Genomic DNA, 18,485 nt, shown 5'->3' on the forward strand with positions numbered 1-18,485 from the left:
TGACCTTCATTTTTGTAAGTCTCACTCAATATATAAAACTAGGAGAGTACTTTCCATGAAGAGTTGCACCAGGTTTTGCAATTAGCTTCCAGGTTTTTTTGGTCAAAGATTAATTGAGCAAGCTGAAGTTGGAAGCCGATTGGCTACCATGCACAGCTTCACCAGATTTGCACCCTCCAGTTTTAATAAATCAACCCATTGTGTCAATAAGCGCATAGATGGTCAATATCTGGGAGGTAGGGCAGAGAACTGACTTTTCTGGGTGAACGGCATCTGTTATGGACTTAGACTCAGCCTCATACAGTTTCAGCAGCTGAAGGGTCAGAGGACATGGGCAGAAGAGAGGATTCTGCTGGAGGCACCCTGCAAGCCAGCTTGTGACATCAGACAGCAATCAAATTTGCCATTTGGTTGATTTTAGTAGATGAAGAGAACTCCCAAACAAAAATAAAAGTGATCCTTTTGAAAAGTGCAAGGTAGTCAAGACACTAACATTGCACTATCCGCAACACGCCATACTAAAGTGAACCTTTCCACTTGCACAGGACTGGTCAGACTAGCTCAAACTAATACTTCCTCCACTCCAACTACTGACAAGCTTATTGACTCGTGTGAGTGACAACAGTTTTTATTCAGTCAAAAGTTTTTAAAAGTGCTAAACCAAGTAGGTGCACCTTTTGTTTGAATTTTATCAAAAAAATGTAAAGTACATCTGACTAGTGGTAAAATATACATTACTAGACCAAGTTCTTTCAATGATGGCGGTTCTTAAATTTTCCCATGACATCTTACCTTAATTTCCTGAGTAACAAGAGAAACTACAGAAACCTAATCAAGTTGCATCTCGGAAAATGTGACCTGGTGATCAATGTACAAAATTCTGTTTTAGAATATCCTTCTAGGTTCTACTGGCAACACCTGCTGGGACATATGTCCAACGCATCACTGGCAGTTCTGCTTCTACAGAACAAAGTCTGTCAAATTCTGTAACATAATAGTACATGCACCTGTTTAGAAATTTCTAATCGGTCATTCACAATGCTGATCTGAGATTTTCACACACAACCATCTCTAGAGTTTACAGAGAATGGTTTGAAAAGAGAAAATATCCAGTGAGTGGCAGTTGTGTGGACGAAAATGCCTTGTTGATGTGAGAGGAGAATGAGCAGACTGGTTTTAACGAGTCGTTGAGTTACTGTGTCCTATCATCTCGAACCAAAGTATGCAGAATACCATCTCTGAATGCACAACACGTAGAACCTTGAAGCAGATGGGCTACAGCAGCAGCAGACCACACCAGGTAGCAAGGTGTAACCAATAAGTTATCAGTGAGAGTGTGAAATATAATACAATTTCACACTATACTGCCAATAGTATTGAGACACCTGGCTTTTCACACACATGAACTTTAATGACATCCCAGTCTTAGTCCGTGGGGTTCAACATTGGGTTAACCCACCCATTGCAGGTATAGCAGCTTCACCTTTCTGGGAAGGCTGTCCACAGGGTTTAGGAGTGTGTCTACGGGAATGTTTGACTATTCTTCCAGAAGCACATTTGTGAGGTCAGGAACTGATGCTGGACGAGAAGGCCTGGCTTGCAGTCTGTGCTCTAATTTATCCTAAAGGAGTTCTATCGGGTTGAGGTCAGGACTCTGCAGGCCAGTCAAGTTCCTCCACCCCAAACAAGCTCAATCCATGTCTTTATGGACCTTGCTTTGTGCACTGGTGTGCAGTCATGTTGGAACAGGAAGGGGCCATCCCCAAACTGTTCCCAAAAAATTGGGAACATGAATATGTCCAAAATGTCTTGGTATGCTGACGCCTTAAGAGTTCCCTTCACTGGAACTAAAGGGCCAATCCCACACCATAATGCCCCCTCCTCCAAACTTTACACTTAGCACAATGAAGTCAGGAAAGTACCATTCTCCTGGCAACCGCCAAACCCAGACACGATCAAATTGCCAGACGAGAAGCGTGATTCGTCACTCCAGAGAACACATCTCTACTGCTCTAGAGTCCAGTTGTGGCATGCTTTACACCACTGCATCAGACACTTTACATTGCACTTGGCGATGTGGGGCTTGGAGGCAGCCAAATTCATTTCATGAAGCGCTCTACGCACTGTTGTGCTAATCTGAAGGCCACATGAAGTTTGGAGGTCTTAAGCTATTGACTGCAGACAGTTGGCGACTTCTGCACACTGTGCACTTCAGCATGCACTGACCCTGCTCAGTCATTTTTCATGGCCGAGTTGCTGTTATTCCCAGTTGCTTCCACTTTATTACAATACCACTAACAGTTGACTCTGGAATATATAGCAGCAAGGAAATTTCACGGATGGACTAATTGCACAGGTGGCAAACTATCATAGAACTTCGCTTGAATTCAAAGAGCTCCTGAGAGCGACCCATTCTTTCACAAATGTTTGTAGAAGCAGTCTGTATGCCTAGGTGCTTTATTTTATATACCTGTGGCCATGGAGGTGATAGGAACACTTGAATCCAAGGATTTGGAGGGGTGCCCCAATACTTTTGTCAATATAGTGTATACACACAAAAAAAAAAAAAAAAAAAAAAAAGGAACACTACATGATTTGCAGTTTTGAAAGTGAATGACATGTTTTGCGTTAAAAGCGGAACTTGTGTAACATTCTTTTGCTTCCGCCGTGTGATGAGACACCTAGCCAACAGGTGGGTGCGAAATTTAAAAGAGGGCAAATTGTTGGTGCCCTCTTAGCTTGTGCCTCTGACTGAAGTTGCAAATTTGCTTGCCATTTCGTGAGGTACAGTAACAAAAAGGTAATGATCTACATCTAAAACTTCTGGGAAAAACATCTTTTAAAGCATAAGTGCAGTCGACATGGTCAATTGACCAGAAAAAAAAAAAAGACATTGCGCAGGATTGTGACCCAGAATAAGAACAAAACTGCTGCAAAACTGACTGCAGAGCTCAATCTCAGTCTCCCAAGACCCATGACCACAAAAACTGCGGAGGGAACTCCATAAACAAAACATTCACAAGTTAGCTGCAATTGCCAAACCACCAGTGACCGATAATACTCAGAAGAAGAGGAGAGAGTGGTGCTACACCCATAAATCATGGACTATTGATCAATGGAAGACTGTAATATGGTCCAATGAATCGAGCTTCACACTGTTCCCAACCACTAGACGCGTTTACGCTCAGGACTGTCTTAAGCTTACACCCAGGACTGTCTTGTGCCAACAGCATGTTGGCAGCACAATCATGGTTAGGGCAGCCATATCTTGGTATTCTATGGGCAAAATCATCACCTTGAAAGGTAGAGTCACTGCCAGCGACTATGTACAAATTTTGGCCGACCATGTGCACCCAATAGTGCAGACAGTACCATTTACCAAGATAATGCTCCGATTCACACAGCCAATGTGGTGAAATCATTAGGTGATGAGCATGCAGATGAAGTCTCGCACCTTCCCTGGGCACCACAGTTGCTGGACCTCAATGTCATACAGCCACTATGGTCAATTTTGGAGAACAAGGTGTGCAAACAGAATAAAACTGGGAAATGGACAGCCATACTAAAAATGTCAGACTACAACCGATGTAAAATCTTGCACAATGGCCAAGTGACAAAACAAAAACACTTTCATCCTGCATGAGCAAGGTCTCTCTCAAGCAGAAATTTTGTGGCCGAAAGGTGTTTGCAGATGTACTACAAACCTCATATAGCTACTGCTTTGGATAATATGAGTTTCAAAAGCTGTAAAGTTATGTGAACAAGTGGCAAATGAATAACCATTGTTGAAACTGCTGTGACAGAACATGTAAGGTCTACAATGCCGTTAATTCTAGCAACAAAAAGACAAAGGAGAGCAATTCTGTAGTCTCTACATTTGTGCACACTGCTCAGACAAATGAAGTGAACACAGAATCCCATTATATACATTAGAAGTAATATGCCCTTTAACCACCTCAGCCCAACATGCCACAGGGTTGAAGTGGTTATACTAGGATGAGGTCTGCAGCTACAGGCAACATCCAAGTATCTTTTTTTTTTTAGACAGCGATGCTCTTTTTTGCAAAAGTAATCCTAGTGGTGAATTAGCCACTGGATCACTTTTACAAGCGGCAGAAGTTCATCTCTTGTGATAGCAATAAAATTGCTCACAAAAAAAAAAAAAAAAAAAAGTAAAATGCACCCATCGGTCCCGCACGCATACGCAAGCAGCGACTGGCACCACAAATGTTAGGTATCACTGCAAACGTCAGATTGAGAACAATAATTCTAGCACCAGATCTCCAGTGTCAAACCTGTAAAGGCTTTAAATGTGTCACCTATGGGTAATTTGATGTACTGTAGTTTGTCACTGTTCCATGGGCTTCTGCAATTTTAACCACTTGCCTGCTGGGCACATTTACCCCCTTCCTGCCCAGGCCAATTTTCAGCTTTCAGCGCTATTACACTTTGAATGACAATTGCATGGTCGTGCAAGACTGTACCCATATGAAAAGGTTTCTTTTTTTTTTGCACAAAATAGAGCTTTTTAGTGGTATTTATCACCACTGGGATTTTTTTTTCACTATAAAAAAACTAAAAAAATTTTTTTTTGTGGGGGGGAGGAAGAAAAGTTTTTTGTTCCTATTTTTCTCCTTCACGAATGTGCGTTGAGGAGGCAGCACTGGCGGGCATTGATGAGGCACTGATGATGCTGCACTGATGGGCACTAATACCTGACACTGAATGGCAGCACTGCTGGACACTTTTGAAGCGATAATCAGTGCCCCGATTATCAGTGCAGTTGTCTCGACAGTTGCCTGTTAACGGCAGTACTTTCCGCACGCTGTGACAGCATGAGGAAAGTACTGCCAATAACTGGCAAGTGTATTTACACAGTGTTCAGCTGTGATTGGATACAGCTGACCATGTGGTAAAAGACTGCAGTGATTGGCCTTTTACCATGTCATGTGATCAGCTTTGTCCAAAGAACACAGACAACACCGAGTGCACGCCACGAGGGGGCATGTTCTAGGACGATGGCATTTGACGCTGTAGCCATCATTCAGCTATAGCGTGGTAAGGAAGTGGTTAAAGAGTGTCCAGTATCATTACTCTGTAACAATATTTTATATTTTACTGAAAGAAAAAAAAAAAAAAATGGGCATTTTATGGTGTTTGTGTACAATAAAATTCATTAAGAGTATTTTCCCCAAAAAATTTTCAAACATACAGTAAACATACCGTGACATAAAAAAATTGAAACAACCACCATTTTACTCTCCAGAGCTTCATTTTAAAAATATATTGTTTTAAGGTTCCAAGTAATTTTCTACCAAAAAAATGCAGTTTACATATATGTGAGAAATGTCAGAACAGGCTAAAGTGGTTAAATATACATACCCTTTCCTTTGAGTCAGACGATGTTTTCACGCTGATTACAGGCTCCCCCTTTGACTTATCCATAACAACTGTCCTTTCAGTTCCTCTACTTCCTAAAATATTAAGTGTGCACATTAAAGGGGAAATTGCCACTGTTAACAATGGGAAATTTGCCAGAGTAAGCGGTATAAATAACAAAACAAAAAAAAAAAAAAAAAAATGTACTGAATTTTTTTTTAGCTTAGAATAAAACATGAAAATGTAAACAAATGCATGCACAACATATTCAAATTCTTAAGATCTTAAGCAATGAACAATGCTTGAAAAAACTCTTATTCATGTTAATGAAACGGTATTTTTGAACTGGAAAAGTAAAATATTACTATCGATATTAAAAGTTTAAGCTACTTATCACATTAAGTAACAATTCAGCTATACCTCTGTACTTTGGGTGCAGACCTAAGTATTCTTCTGGTGCATAACATCTTCCTTAGGCTACATGTCAAAATCTGGTCTGCCCTTCCTATGACAGTGGTGTGCAACTGTTCGCTGTACATAGTGGCCAGAAACCGTTTGGACATTGAGAAGAAGAGTGCTTAACTGCTAGCTTTCATCAGAGAATAAAAAAAAAAAAAAAAAAAATCTATTCGGTCAGACAGCGGTTTAATATACTTATTTACTTTTTGAGTGCATCTCAAGCAGTATAACAGTGGCTGCTGAACTTATTTTATATGGAGAAAAAGTGCATAACAAAAAAAGATGCTAAATAAAAAAAAATAGGATTTTGACAGCTATAAAACACTTTTCATAAAGCGGAACCTCCCCTTTTGGGTAGAGCTCACTTTAAGGACTGCTCCCCCACTCCCCATTAAGGATTGTACCCAAATTTGACAGGTACCCGCTCCCACTTCCGGTCCGATCGCCTAGGCGACCGAAAGGTGTCCTCCCTCCCTGTAGTCTTTTGGGACACGCGACAGGTTCCAGAAGACTACAGGACCATTCATGAAGTGCAGCGCTACTAGTGGCCGGTGAAACGGGCTGTGGGGGACACACCGCGGGATCGAGGAATAGGTAAGTGGCTGTTTTTTTAAAGTCAGCAGCTACAGTATTTGTAGCTGCCGACTTGTTTGACATGGTGAGTGGAACTCCGCCTTAAAGTACATTACAGGACACAAGATCTTAATCTTAGACAAAAGGGGTTATATATACCTGACTTGCTAGTTCTAGATCTATCACTCCTGTGGTCTTCCTTGTTTTTTTCCTTATCAGATGTTTTATTATCACCTTTATCAGAGGTCTCATCTTTTAAGCTTGGGGAAGACCTGTGCAAAAAAAAAAATTTACAAAAAAGTAAAAATCACAATCCACGAGTTGCTTTATTTGTAGTTGTGAAAAATTAAACAGTCTATTAACACACTGAAGAATTACCACTAGAATGCGGGATATGAAAACAATCAGAAGTAGAGAGGAACAAGCAAATATGCGAGACTGCACACTGGCAGAGGGAGCAGAAATTAATCTTGTTTTTATGTACAAGTAGTATAGTACATGACCATACACTAGTACAGCGCAACAATTTTCACTGCTCCTGTTCTGTACTTTTTGTATGTGTTGTGTTCTGTGTAATGTGCCTGTGAATCTTGAATTCTATTGTTCAGGTTAACGGATCATAGGCACGTTACACGGAATGAGAAACACATAGCACAGGGGTGTGGGGTTGGGCTTCAGTGATTATTTCCTCAATGCCAGCACCAGACTGGAGAGCCATTAGGTCAGCACAAGCCTAATTCTGTAGGTCAGACTTATAGGACAATTAAGAGATTCCACCTGCTCGTCCCAAGCTGCCAGATTGTTGAGTTGCAAACGTCTGGAGTAAGACTCACTAGTACACACTTGACAATTATTTTTTTGTTTAACCAGCAGGTAGAAGAAAAAACAAAAAATTGATGCAGCAACAAAAGGAATTTTGCCCAATGACAAGTATTTTGGCAGCCCTTCCCCCTTCCCATTGGCTGCAAGCGCTGACTGAAAAACACTACCTAAACACAAACTTAAATTGTACCATTACATGAAATTGAATGGTTTCAAGGAATAAGCACAAATAACTGGAACCATATGCACAAAATGAGTTGATTTCAAAGGTTGCTAGGGGCTACAGCAAATTATGGATTCACTATTGCAGCTGCATTATCCACTTTAGACTGTTTAAGGGATATGTATGGACATTTCTACAGAATTTAGATGCATTACATATTGGTTGCTATGAGGGAACGGTCTATTGTATTTCACATTATGTATAATACTTTATTTTAATTGTGAGTGCACAGATAAAATCTAGTGCTAGTTACTTATTTTCACGAAAAACTGTAAAATTTTCAAACAGTGAGCTTCATCGCATTTAATACACAACACATTTAAAATTTCCTTTGGGTGAAACCGAGTGCTGTGCTATATGCAGATGGTCTGCAATATCAATGTAATTGGTATCTGGCACAACAGCTATTTAGTTATAATTGGGTTTAGGATTAGACATAAGGAATAGATTGAGTATTTAATGGAAAACCAATGAATTTCTGTGCAAAGCAAATATGAAGGAAAAGAAAGAAATAGAAGGAATTGAAAAATGTCTGGGGGGGAAAAAAATTTAAATAAATTTACGAACAGCAACGGAGACACCCTAAGAACGGCTAAATTTTGCAAAAACACACCTGAAGTCACCCAAAAGCATGTGGGAAAACATGTTATGGTCTGACGAAACAGAGTTTGAACTTTTTGGCCATAATTCCAAAAGATATGTTTGGTGCAAAAACAACAGCAAAAGACATCACCAAAAGAACACCATACCCACAGTGAAGCATGGTGGTGGCAGCATCAGACTTTGGGGCTGTTTTTCTTCAGCTGGAACTGGGGCCTTAGTCAAGGTAGAGGGAATTATGAACAGTTCCAAATACCAGTCAATATTGGCACAAAACCTTCAGGCTTCTGCTAGAAAGCTGAACATGAAGAGGAACCTCATCTTTCAGCATGACGACTCAAAAGGATACAACCAAATCAACAAAAGGAATGGTTTCACCAGAAGATTAAAGTTTGGGACTGGCCCAGCTAGAGCACAGACCTGAATCCGATCGAAAATCTGTGGGGTGATCTGAAGAGGGCTGTGCACAGGGGATGCCCTAGCAATCTGACAGATTTGGAGTGTTTTTTTGCAAAAAGGAAGAGTGGGCAAATATTGCCAAGTCAAGATGTGCCATGCTGAAAGACTCCTAGCCAGAAAGACAGGGTGCTGTAATAAAGGGGAAGAGGAGAGCGGGAGAGGGGGGGAGGGCGAGCGAGTCAGGGCGGGCGAGTCAGAGAGGGAGAGGGCAGGCAAGCCAGAGAAGGCGAGGGTGAGCCAGAGAGGGAGAGCGACAAGCAGTCAATTTCCTACAACCTACTTTAAGCAAGACCATGTCCCTTAAGATGAAAAGAAAATAAAAATTCTTACTTTTCATGCTTGTCTGTTGAATGTCGCTGGTCACTGCTTGATGACTTTTCTTTTTTTGGCTCATCTTTTTTTTCTGAAGGTTTCTTACCAGCAGGCTCATTTTTTGCCTATGAAAGGTTAAGCAATACACATTATCCAACAGCTAGCCATATCTTTCAGATAGGTAGAGTCAATTGGGGCTTCTACTGCAGACATTACTGAAATTAAGTTGTAAATGCTGCACAAACTAATCTAAACAGACTGCATTCCTTGATGCAAATTCATAGTTCCCAAAGGTTTCTAACCACCTGCCCAATTCTGGCATTTCTCACGTACATTTTAAAAAATGCATTTTTTTGTTTGACAATTACTTTGAACCCCCAAACATTTTTTAAAAGCAGAGGCCGAGGAGAATAAAATGGTAGTTGTTGCAAATCTGTTGCACCATATTTGCGCAGCCATGTTTAAAATGCTAAATTTTTCGAAAAAAAAAAAAAAAGCAATTTAACGATTTTTAGTGCACATAAACACAACACCCAATATTTTGGTAAAATACACAGCTCAAAAAAAACTAAAGGAACACTCTGAAAACACATCAGATCTCAAATGGGCAAAAATACGCTGCATACAGTGGGGCAAAAAAGTATTTAGTCAGCCACCAATTGTGCAAGTTCTCCCACTTAAAAAGATGAGAGAGGCCTGTAATTGGCATCATAGGTAGACCTCAACTATGAGAGACAAAATGAGAAAAAAAAATCCAGACAATCACATTGGCTGATTTGGAAAGAATTTATTTGCACATTATGGTGGAAAATAAGTATTTGGTCAATATCAAAAGTTCATCTCAATACTTTGTTATATATCCTTTGTTGGCAATGACAGAGGTTAAACGTTTCCTGTAAGTCTTCACAAGGTTGGTACACACTGTTGCTGGTATGTTGGCCCATTCCTCCATGCAGATCTCCTCTAGAGCAGTGATGTTTTTGGGCTGTCGCTGGGCAACATGGACTTTCAACTCCCTCCAAAGGTTTTCTATGGGGTTGAGATCTGAAGACTGGCTAGGCCACTCCAGGACCTTGAAATGCTTCTTACGAAGTCACTCCTTCGTTGCCCGGGCGGTATGTTTGGGATCATTGTCATGTTGGAAGACCCAGCCACGTTTCATCTTCAATGTCCTTGCTGATGGAAGGAGGTTTGCACTGAAAATCTCACGATACATGGCCCCATTCATTCTGTCCTGTACATGGATCAGTCGTCCTGGTCCCTTTGTGGAGAAACAGCAAAAGCATGATGTTGCCACCCCCATGCTTCACAGTAGGTATGGTGTTCTTTGGATGCAACTCAGCATTCTCTCTCCTCCAAACACGACGAGTTGTGTTTCTAACAAACAGTTCTATTTTAGTTTCATCTGACCATATGACATTCTCCCAATCCTCTTCTGGATCATCCAAATGCTCTCTAGCAAACTTCAGACGAGCCCGGACATGTACTGGCTTAAGCAGGGGGACACGTCTGGCACTGCAGGATCCGAGTCCCTGGCGGCGTAGTGTTACTGATGGTAACCTTTGTTACGTTGGTCCCAGCTCTCTGCAGGTCATTCACTAGGTCCCCCGTGTGGTCCTGGGATTTTTGCTCACTGTTCTTGTGATCATTTTGACCCCACGGGGTGAGATCTTGCGTGGAGCCCCAGATCGAGGGAGATTATCAGTGGTCTTGTAGGTCTTCCATTTTCTAATTATTGCTCCCACAGTTGATTTGTTCACACCAAACTGCTTGCCTATTGCAGATTCAGTCTTCCCAGCCTAGTGCAGGTCTACAATTTTGTTTCTGGTGTCCTTCGACAGCTCTGATCTTCACCATAGTGGAGTTTGGAGTGTGACTGTTTGAACTTGTTATCAGTATAAAAAGACACCTCTCCACAACCTCAAACAGGTGCCATTGATACAGATAATGAGTGCAGGACAGAGGAGCCTCTTAAAGAAGAAGGTACAGGTCTGTGAGAGCCAGAAATCTTGTTTGTTTGTAGGTGACCAAATACTTATTTTCCACCATAATTTGCAAATAAATTCTTCCCAAATCAGCCAATGTGATTGTCTGGATTTTTTTTCTCATTTTGTCTCTCATAGTTGAGGTCTACCTATGATGCCAATTACAGGCCTCTCTCATCTTTTTAAGTGGGAGAACTTGCACAATTGGTGGCTGACTAAATACTTTTTTGCCCCACTGTATCTATACTGATAAGGACTGGGTAACATGTTAGAAATGTAAGGATGCCCCATCGTTTGAAGGAAATTAAAATGGTCAACCTACAGAGGACTGAATTCAAAGACACCCCAAAAATCAAAGTAAAAAATGATGCAGTAGGCTAGTCCATTTTGCTGAAATTTCATTGCAGCAACTCAAAATGGTACTCAGTTTGTATGCATCCTGGACAACGTCGAAGCATGCTCCTAACGAGACAACAGATTATGTCCTGAGGAGTTTCCCCCCAGAATTAGACCAGGGCATCACAGAGCTCCTGGACAGTCGCAGGTGCAACCTGGCGGCTTCGGATGGACCAAAACATGATACCCCAGAGGTGTTCTATTGGATTTAGGTCAGGCGAGTGTGTGGGCCATTCAATGGTATCAATTTCTTCATCCTCCAGGAACTGTCTGCATACTCTCGCCACATGAGGCTGGGCATTGTCATGCACCAGGAGGAACCCAGGACCCACTGCACCAGCATAGGGTCTGACAATAGGTCCAAGGATTATATCCCGATACCCAATGGCAGTCAGGGTGCCATTGTCTAGTCTGTAGAGGTCTGTGTGTCCCTCCATGAATATGCCCCCCAAACCATCACTGACCCACCACCAAAAACGGTCATGTAACGATGTTACAGGCAGCATAAAGTTCTCCACGGCATCTCCAGACCCTTACACGTCAGTCACGAGTTCAGGGTGAACCTGCTCTCATCTGTGAAAAGCACAGAGTGCCAGTGCCGGACATGCCAATTCTGGTAATCAATGGCAAATGCCAATCGAGCTCTATGGTGCCAGGCAGTGAGCACGGGGCCCATTAGGGGACGTCGGGGGCCATTAGGGGACCCTCATTTAAGTCGGTTTCTGATTGTTTGGTCAGAGACATTCACACCAGTGGCCTACTGGAGGTTATTTTGTAGGGCTCTGGCAGTGCTCATCCTGTTCCTTCTTGCGCAAAGGAGCAGATTCCGGTCCTGCTGATGTCCAGCTCTCCTAGAGTAACTGCCTGTCTCCTGGAATCTCCTCCTTGCTCTTAAGACTGTGCTGGGAGACATAGCAAACCTTCTGGCAATGGCATGTGCCATCCTGGAGGAGTTGGACTGCCTGTGCAACCTCTGTAGGGTCCAGGTATCGCCTCATGCTACCAGTAGTGACACTGACCCTAGCCAAATGCAAAACTAGTGAAAAAAGTCAGAAAAGAGGGAGGGGGGGGGGGGGGGAAGGTCAGTGGCCTCCACCTGTAAAACCATTCCTGTTTTGGGGGTCGTCTCATTGTTGCCCATCTAGTGCACCTGTTAAATTCATTACCATCAAAGCAACAAACTGACAAGTAGCAGAGGGAGTTGTAAAACTGACCAGATCAAGATCACAAAAGTTTAATTGACTTGATGTTATACTCTGCTCAAAAAAATTAAAGGAACACTTTAATCAGTGTATAAAAGAGGTAACGCTAGATAAATAGAAAAACAAACATGTCACGCTTTAAAAATTGTGCACGCCTGGGGAATGGCTACAAACGATGGTACATTAAATTATCCATAGGCGACGCTTTAAAAGACTTTCCAGGTTACCAATGTAGAATTAAATAAGAGGTCTGGTGCTAGAATTATTGCTCTCTCTGACATTCACAAAGATACCTCTGTGTAGTACGATCACTGTTTAAATACGCGTGCAGGAGCTACACTGCGCGTTCACATTTGCTCATGAGCAGAGGACAGGAGTGCTTTTTAAAAAAAAAAAAAAAAATTTTAATCATGTTATTTCTTTAACACTGTCTTGATTTTTTTCTTGGATCAACTTTATGGCCATCACAAGGGATGAACAACATCCCTTGTGATAGCATGGGCAGTGACTAGTACTCTATACCGAAAGATCTGACCACATCTTCAACCTCTCATTCTCCATGGACACCTTTCCCTCCCCACTCAAACATACACTGGTTGCCCCCATCCTCAAAAAACCCTCGCTGGACCCCACCTGTTTGAATGACTTAAGACCCATCTCTCTGCTCCCGTTTGCCTCCAAGCTTCTCAAGCGCCTTGTTCACAACCGTATGAACTGCTACCTCACCGACAACCTTCTTGATCCAACAGTCTGGCTTCCGCCCACAACATTCCACAGAAACTGCCCTACTAAAAAACTCACTAATGACCTACTAACTGCTAAAACCAACAGCCATTACTCCATACTCATACTCCTTGACCTTTCTGGTGCCTTTGACACAACCACCCGCTCCTCCTCAGTAAACTCCACTCCATTGGCCTCCGTGACTCTGCTCTCTCCTGGTTCTTCTTACCTTTCTCAGCGCACTTTCAGTGTCACATACAACTCTTCCACTCCCTCTGTTGGGGTACCCCAAGGTTCTGTTCTTGGGCCCCTCCTATTCTCTCTGTATACCTCCTCCCTGGGCCAACTGATAACCTCCCATGGCTTCCAATACCACCTCTATGCTGATGACACCCAGATCTATCTCTCCACTCTCCAGCTCACCCCCTCACGTATCACAAATCTACTAAGCGACATATCAGCAAGGCTGTCACATCACTACCTTAAACTCAATCTTTCAAAAACTGAGCTTGTAATATTTCCTCCTCCCCGATCCCCCACTCACGACTTTACCATTAAGATCAACAGCACAACCATTGGTCCTTCCCCTCATGCCAGGGTGCTAGGCGTAATCCTAGACTCTGACCTCTCCTTTGGGCCCCACATCCATTCACTGGCTAAATCCTGCCGCCTCAACCTCCGGAACATTTCCAAAATCCGCCCCTGACCAATGACACCACAAAACTTATCCACGCCTTGGTTATATCCCACCTCGATTACTGCAACTCCCTCACTGGTCTACCGTTGCACAGGCTATTCCCCCCCCCCCTTCAGTCTATTATGAATGCTGCTGCTAGACTCATACACCTTACCAACCGATCAATGACTGCTGCCTCTCTCCGCCAATCCCTCCACTGGCTTCCACTAACCCAACGTATAAAATTCAAAATACTAACCACAGCTTACAAAGCCATCCACAACACTGCCCCTAGCTACATCACCAACCTCGTCCACAGATACCCCCAAATCGCCCACTCCGCTCCTCCCATGATATCCTCCTCTCTAGCTCCCTCATCACCTCCTCCCACACTCACCTCCAGGACTTCTCCAGTGCCTCTCCTAACCTCTGGAACTCCCTACCACAGCATGTCCGATCAGCCCCCACCCTGTCTGCCTTTAGGCGATCTTTGAAAACTCACTTCTTCAGGGAAGCCTACCCCACCTCCACCTAAGAACAGTACTTGAATCACCTCCGCCAGATCATCCCCCGCAGCTATCACCTTTTGCATCACCTCCCCCTTCCTTTAGATTGTAAGCTCCACGAGCAGGGCCCTCGTATTCCTTCTGTACTGAAATGTATTGTAATTGTACTGTCTCCCTTATATTGTAAAGCGCTGCGCAAACTGTTGGCGCTATATAAATCCTGTATAATAATAATAATAACAACCTGTGGTCTATTAGACCCCAGATCGCCCCTCTGCCCTCAAAAGCATCTGAACAAACCCAACTCTGTTTGATCAGATAGTTTACAAGCCGGTAATGGCTTGTAAACTGCAACCAAAAGCGACAAGGATTTTGTCATTTCTGGTTTCTTTCACCACGGAGGAGGGGAGGGTACGAATATACCTGCCTTTAATCCATGTTCTACTGGACCAACAGGTCTTCGTGATCCTGGGCTCCCCGATCACATGAGATCCCAGGAACAGGTATGGCCTAAGGACTTGAAGTGGTTAATATAGATGTGCCATTGCCACACACAATGAATAAACATTCCCAATTGTGGAACAAGTTCTAGGCACAGCAATAGGTAATTGATGACCATTGTCACAAGCACATCATATCACAAAGGGAGGAAAAGAAGAAAAAAAAGCAAACACCAGTAAAAACCACAAGCTAGGGCAATGAGATACAGCATCACTGCTTTGAGGTCTTTTACTTCTTCTTGAACATTCAAAACTTAAGCTCGCTTATATTTTGCCCACCCTAGTTGACCCATTCAGAGTAAGCAATTTCAGTACAGGAGAGGATCCTACACAACTGTGGAAACCTGAAAATAAGGCTGGATCTTCAGCTTTAAATGAGAAAATCCAAGGAATAAAAACACATACTTTTTCCACTGAAATCATCCTTCCATGAAGCTCTGTTCTGTGTAGATGATTAATACATTTTGTTGCATCCTCTGAAGACGACATGGTTACAAATCCATAGCAACGAGCACCAGGGCTGCGAGCATTAGTTACCACCTTGGCACCAACAACCTTAAATTTGTATTAAAAGAAAAATGGTTAGTGTGCACATTTTATTTAAAGTTGTGTCAATTGTTCAATACTGTTGAACACAAAATAGGTGTATACAAGTTTATAACCTTCTCGTTATTTTACTATTAAGAGCAGAAATGAAAAAAAATATTACAGTTTAGCAACTGAGAGCACAGACGTTAAAGTATCAAAGAAACATCTGGTCAGACAAATAAAACACTTGACATTTTAGGATAAAATATTAAACATACCTTCCCATATTTGCTGAAGAGATTCTTTAAGTCTGTTGCTCTTGTGGTAGATGAAAGGCCACTAACCCAAAGATTCCTGCCAGAGCTGTTTGCCCCAATTTGCCCTAGCAAAATAAAACAAATACATTTTTGTGCAATCTTTATTAAAAAGACACACACCTCTTCTGGGAAGGCTGTAAACAAGGTTTAGGAATGTTTGACCATTCTTCCAGAAGCGCATATCTGAGGTCAGGCACTGATGTCAGACGAGAGCCTGGCTCGCAGTTTCCACTCTAATTCATCCCAAAGGTGATCTATCGGGTTGAGGTCAGGACTGTGCAGGCTAGTAAAGTTCTTCCACCCTAAAATCGCTCAATCCACGTCTGCATACCTTGCTTTGTGCACTGGTCTCAGGCATGCTAGAACAGGAAGGGGCCATCCCCAAACTATTCCCACAAAGCTGGGAGCAAAAAATTGTCTAAAATGTCTCAGCATGCTGACACCTTAAGAGTTCCTTTCACTGGAACTAAGGGGCCAAGCCCAACCCCTGAAAAACAGCCCCACACCATAATCCCCCCTCCACCAAACTTTACACGTGGCACAATGCAGTCAGGCAAGCATTATTCTCTGGGCAACCGCTAAAACCCAGACACATCCATCAGATTGCCAGACAGAGAAGCGCGATTCGTCACTCCAGAGAACGTGTGTCCACTGCTCCAGAGTCTGGTGGCAACATGCTTTACTGCTTTGCATTGAACTTGGGGATGTAAGGCTTGGATGCAGCTGCTCGGCCATGGAAACTCATTCCATGAAGCTCTCTATGCACTGTTGTTGTGCGAATCTGAAGGCCACACGAAGTTTGGAGATCTTTAGCTATTGACTCTGCAGACAGTTGGTGAATTCTGCTCACTGTGCGCTGACCGAGCTCTGTGATTTTAACTGGCCTATCACTTCATGGTTGAGTTGCTGTTCCCAGTTGCTTCCACTTTGTCATAATACCACTAACAGTTGACATGGAATATTTAGTAGCAAGAAAATTTCACGGATGAACACAGTGGCAACCTATCACAGTACCACGCTTGAAATCAGAGCTCCCAGTCTCACAAATATTTGTAGAAGCAGTCTGCATGCCTAGGTGCTTTATTTTGCACACCTGTGGCCATGGAGGTGATTGGAACACCTGAAACCAATGATTAGGAGGGGTGCCCCAATACATTTTGGCAGTGTACACATACATAGAAAAAAAAAAAAAACACCACTTTTTTCCCCATACACACACACACAAAACGCACAGTTCCATGGTGGAAACTCCTAAGAACGCTAATTTTAAAGTAAACTCATCATGATAAAGTAGCTGCCAACTTTTACATCCTCAAGAAAACTTCAGCTGCCTGTCTTATGTCAACTCTCTGACTTCAATACTTTGAGGAATAGGTTTGCTTTTAAGTGAAGTTAAATTCCACAACAGCGATTCTTTGTTCCTATAATGTGAAAATTATAAAAAAAAATATAAACTGTATTAACCACTTGCCTACCGGGCACTTATACCCCCTCCCTGCCCAGGCCAATTTGCAGCTTTCAGTGATGTCGCACTTTGAAGGACAATTGCGCGGTCATGCAACACTGTACCCAGATGATATTTTTATCATTTCACACAAAGCTTTCTTTTGGTAGTATGCACTCTCCACTGTGGGGCATCAGGTCACTGATCATCAGTGCCCTGATGATCGGTGCCGATCCGTCCTCTGACAATTGCCGGTTATCGGCAGTCCTTTCCTCATGCTGTCACGGCCTGAGGAAAGTGTAGCCGATAACCGGCAACTGCATTTTCTGGTGATCTGCAGAGTCATTGGACACTGCTGACCACGTGGTAAAAGGCCGCTGTGATTGGCCTTTTACCACATCACGTGATCAGCTGTGTCCATAGGACACAGCGATCACGGAGATCCCCGGGTGCACGTGTTCTGGGAGGAGGTCATAGGACGTCCTCCCAGAACTGGCCGGCCACAGTGTAGCCGCCATTTGGATATCTGTCGGCAAGTGGTTAAAGCTGAACTGAAGGAAAACAGCTCTTGAAACTGATAAGGGCTCTTTTTTCTGCCAAAGATTTTAATTTCTTTCCATGCACTCCTAAGATTTAGGCCCCTTTAACACTTGTGCAACTTCAAAATCGCTGCAACTTAAAGTTGCACAGATAAGAATGGTATTCATTGGGAAACAGAGTGTGACTTTGGACCTCAAAGTCGCATGAAAAGTCGCACAAGTGTGAATGGGCTCTGAACGGCTTGTTCTGCCACACAGCATAGCTCTGCATGCTGCATTTAATTTAACTTTACAAGGCATGCCAATCTCCCAGACTTTGGACTGGACAGTGAAAGAAAAAAGTGGCAGACTAATGAGTTTATCACCCTGCTCTCTTCCTATCAGCAATGTTCCTTGTTTGCACATGAGCCCTGCAGCATAAGTGATTGACTCCTTGTGCTGCTATGCCTTCTCCCAGTCTAAGAAAGGCTGACAGGTACTGCAAGAGGCAGAAGCCAGGGCGAATCCCGGAACTTACACTGCTTGCATTTCAAAATCACGTTTAAAATGTAATAAAAAGCTGCATTAAAATTTGTGTCTTGTCTGCAACTAGAGTTCAGCTTTAAGATTTGTATACAGTATACATTTAATATACAGTTTCCTAAACTAGTTTACAATGTTTCTCTTACAAAATTTAAACATGTAATTTAGATAGAACGCTAAATTTAAGCATGCAACAGTATTATGACCTCTTCAATGCCAAGGAACAAAGTACATCACACATACCCTTTTCATCGGTTTTTAGGTTCCTGTCAGCTTCCTCTTCAGTCAAACTAAAGAGAGAGAATACTAGTCAACAATTG

At 42.7% G+C, this 18,485-nt stretch overlaps 1 protein-coding gene across 3 annotated transcripts in view; it reads right to left on the reverse strand.

The window, feature by feature from the left end:
- The window catches only part of LOC149454046 (scaffold attachment factor B2-like), an 85,909-nt gene that overhangs the window by 24,210 nt on the left and 43,214 nt on the right, over nucleotides 1-18,485 (reverse strand). For 2 of the 3 annotated variants that reach the window (XM_089687894.1, XM_089687895.1), the window contains exons 6-11: nucleotides 18,409-18,455; nucleotides 15,622-15,725; nucleotides 15,221-15,370; nucleotides 8,846-8,952; nucleotides 6,571-6,683; nucleotides 5,383-5,474 (exon numbers count right to left, since the gene is read on the reverse strand). In XM_089687894.1, the coding sequence (XP_089544020.1) occupies nucleotides 5,383-5,474; nucleotides 6,571-6,683; nucleotides 8,846-8,952; nucleotides 15,221-15,370; nucleotides 15,622-15,725; nucleotides 18,409-18,455 (613 nt within the window). The remainder of the gene's footprint in view (nucleotides 1-5,382; nucleotides 5,475-6,570; nucleotides 6,684-8,845; nucleotides 8,953-15,220; nucleotides 15,371-15,621; nucleotides 15,726-18,408; nucleotides 18,456-18,485) is intronic. The other variant, XM_089687896.1, reaches the window with a different exon arrangement.

The sequence above is a fragment of the Staurois parvus genome, unplaced genomic scaffold, assembly GCF_062004578.1.
Source record: "Staurois parvus isolate SC_StPar_1 unplaced genomic scaffold, SC_StPar_1.0 ptg000439l, whole genome shotgun sequence".
Lineage (NCBI taxonomy): Eukaryota > Metazoa > Chordata > Amphibia > Anura > Ranidae > Staurois > Staurois parvus.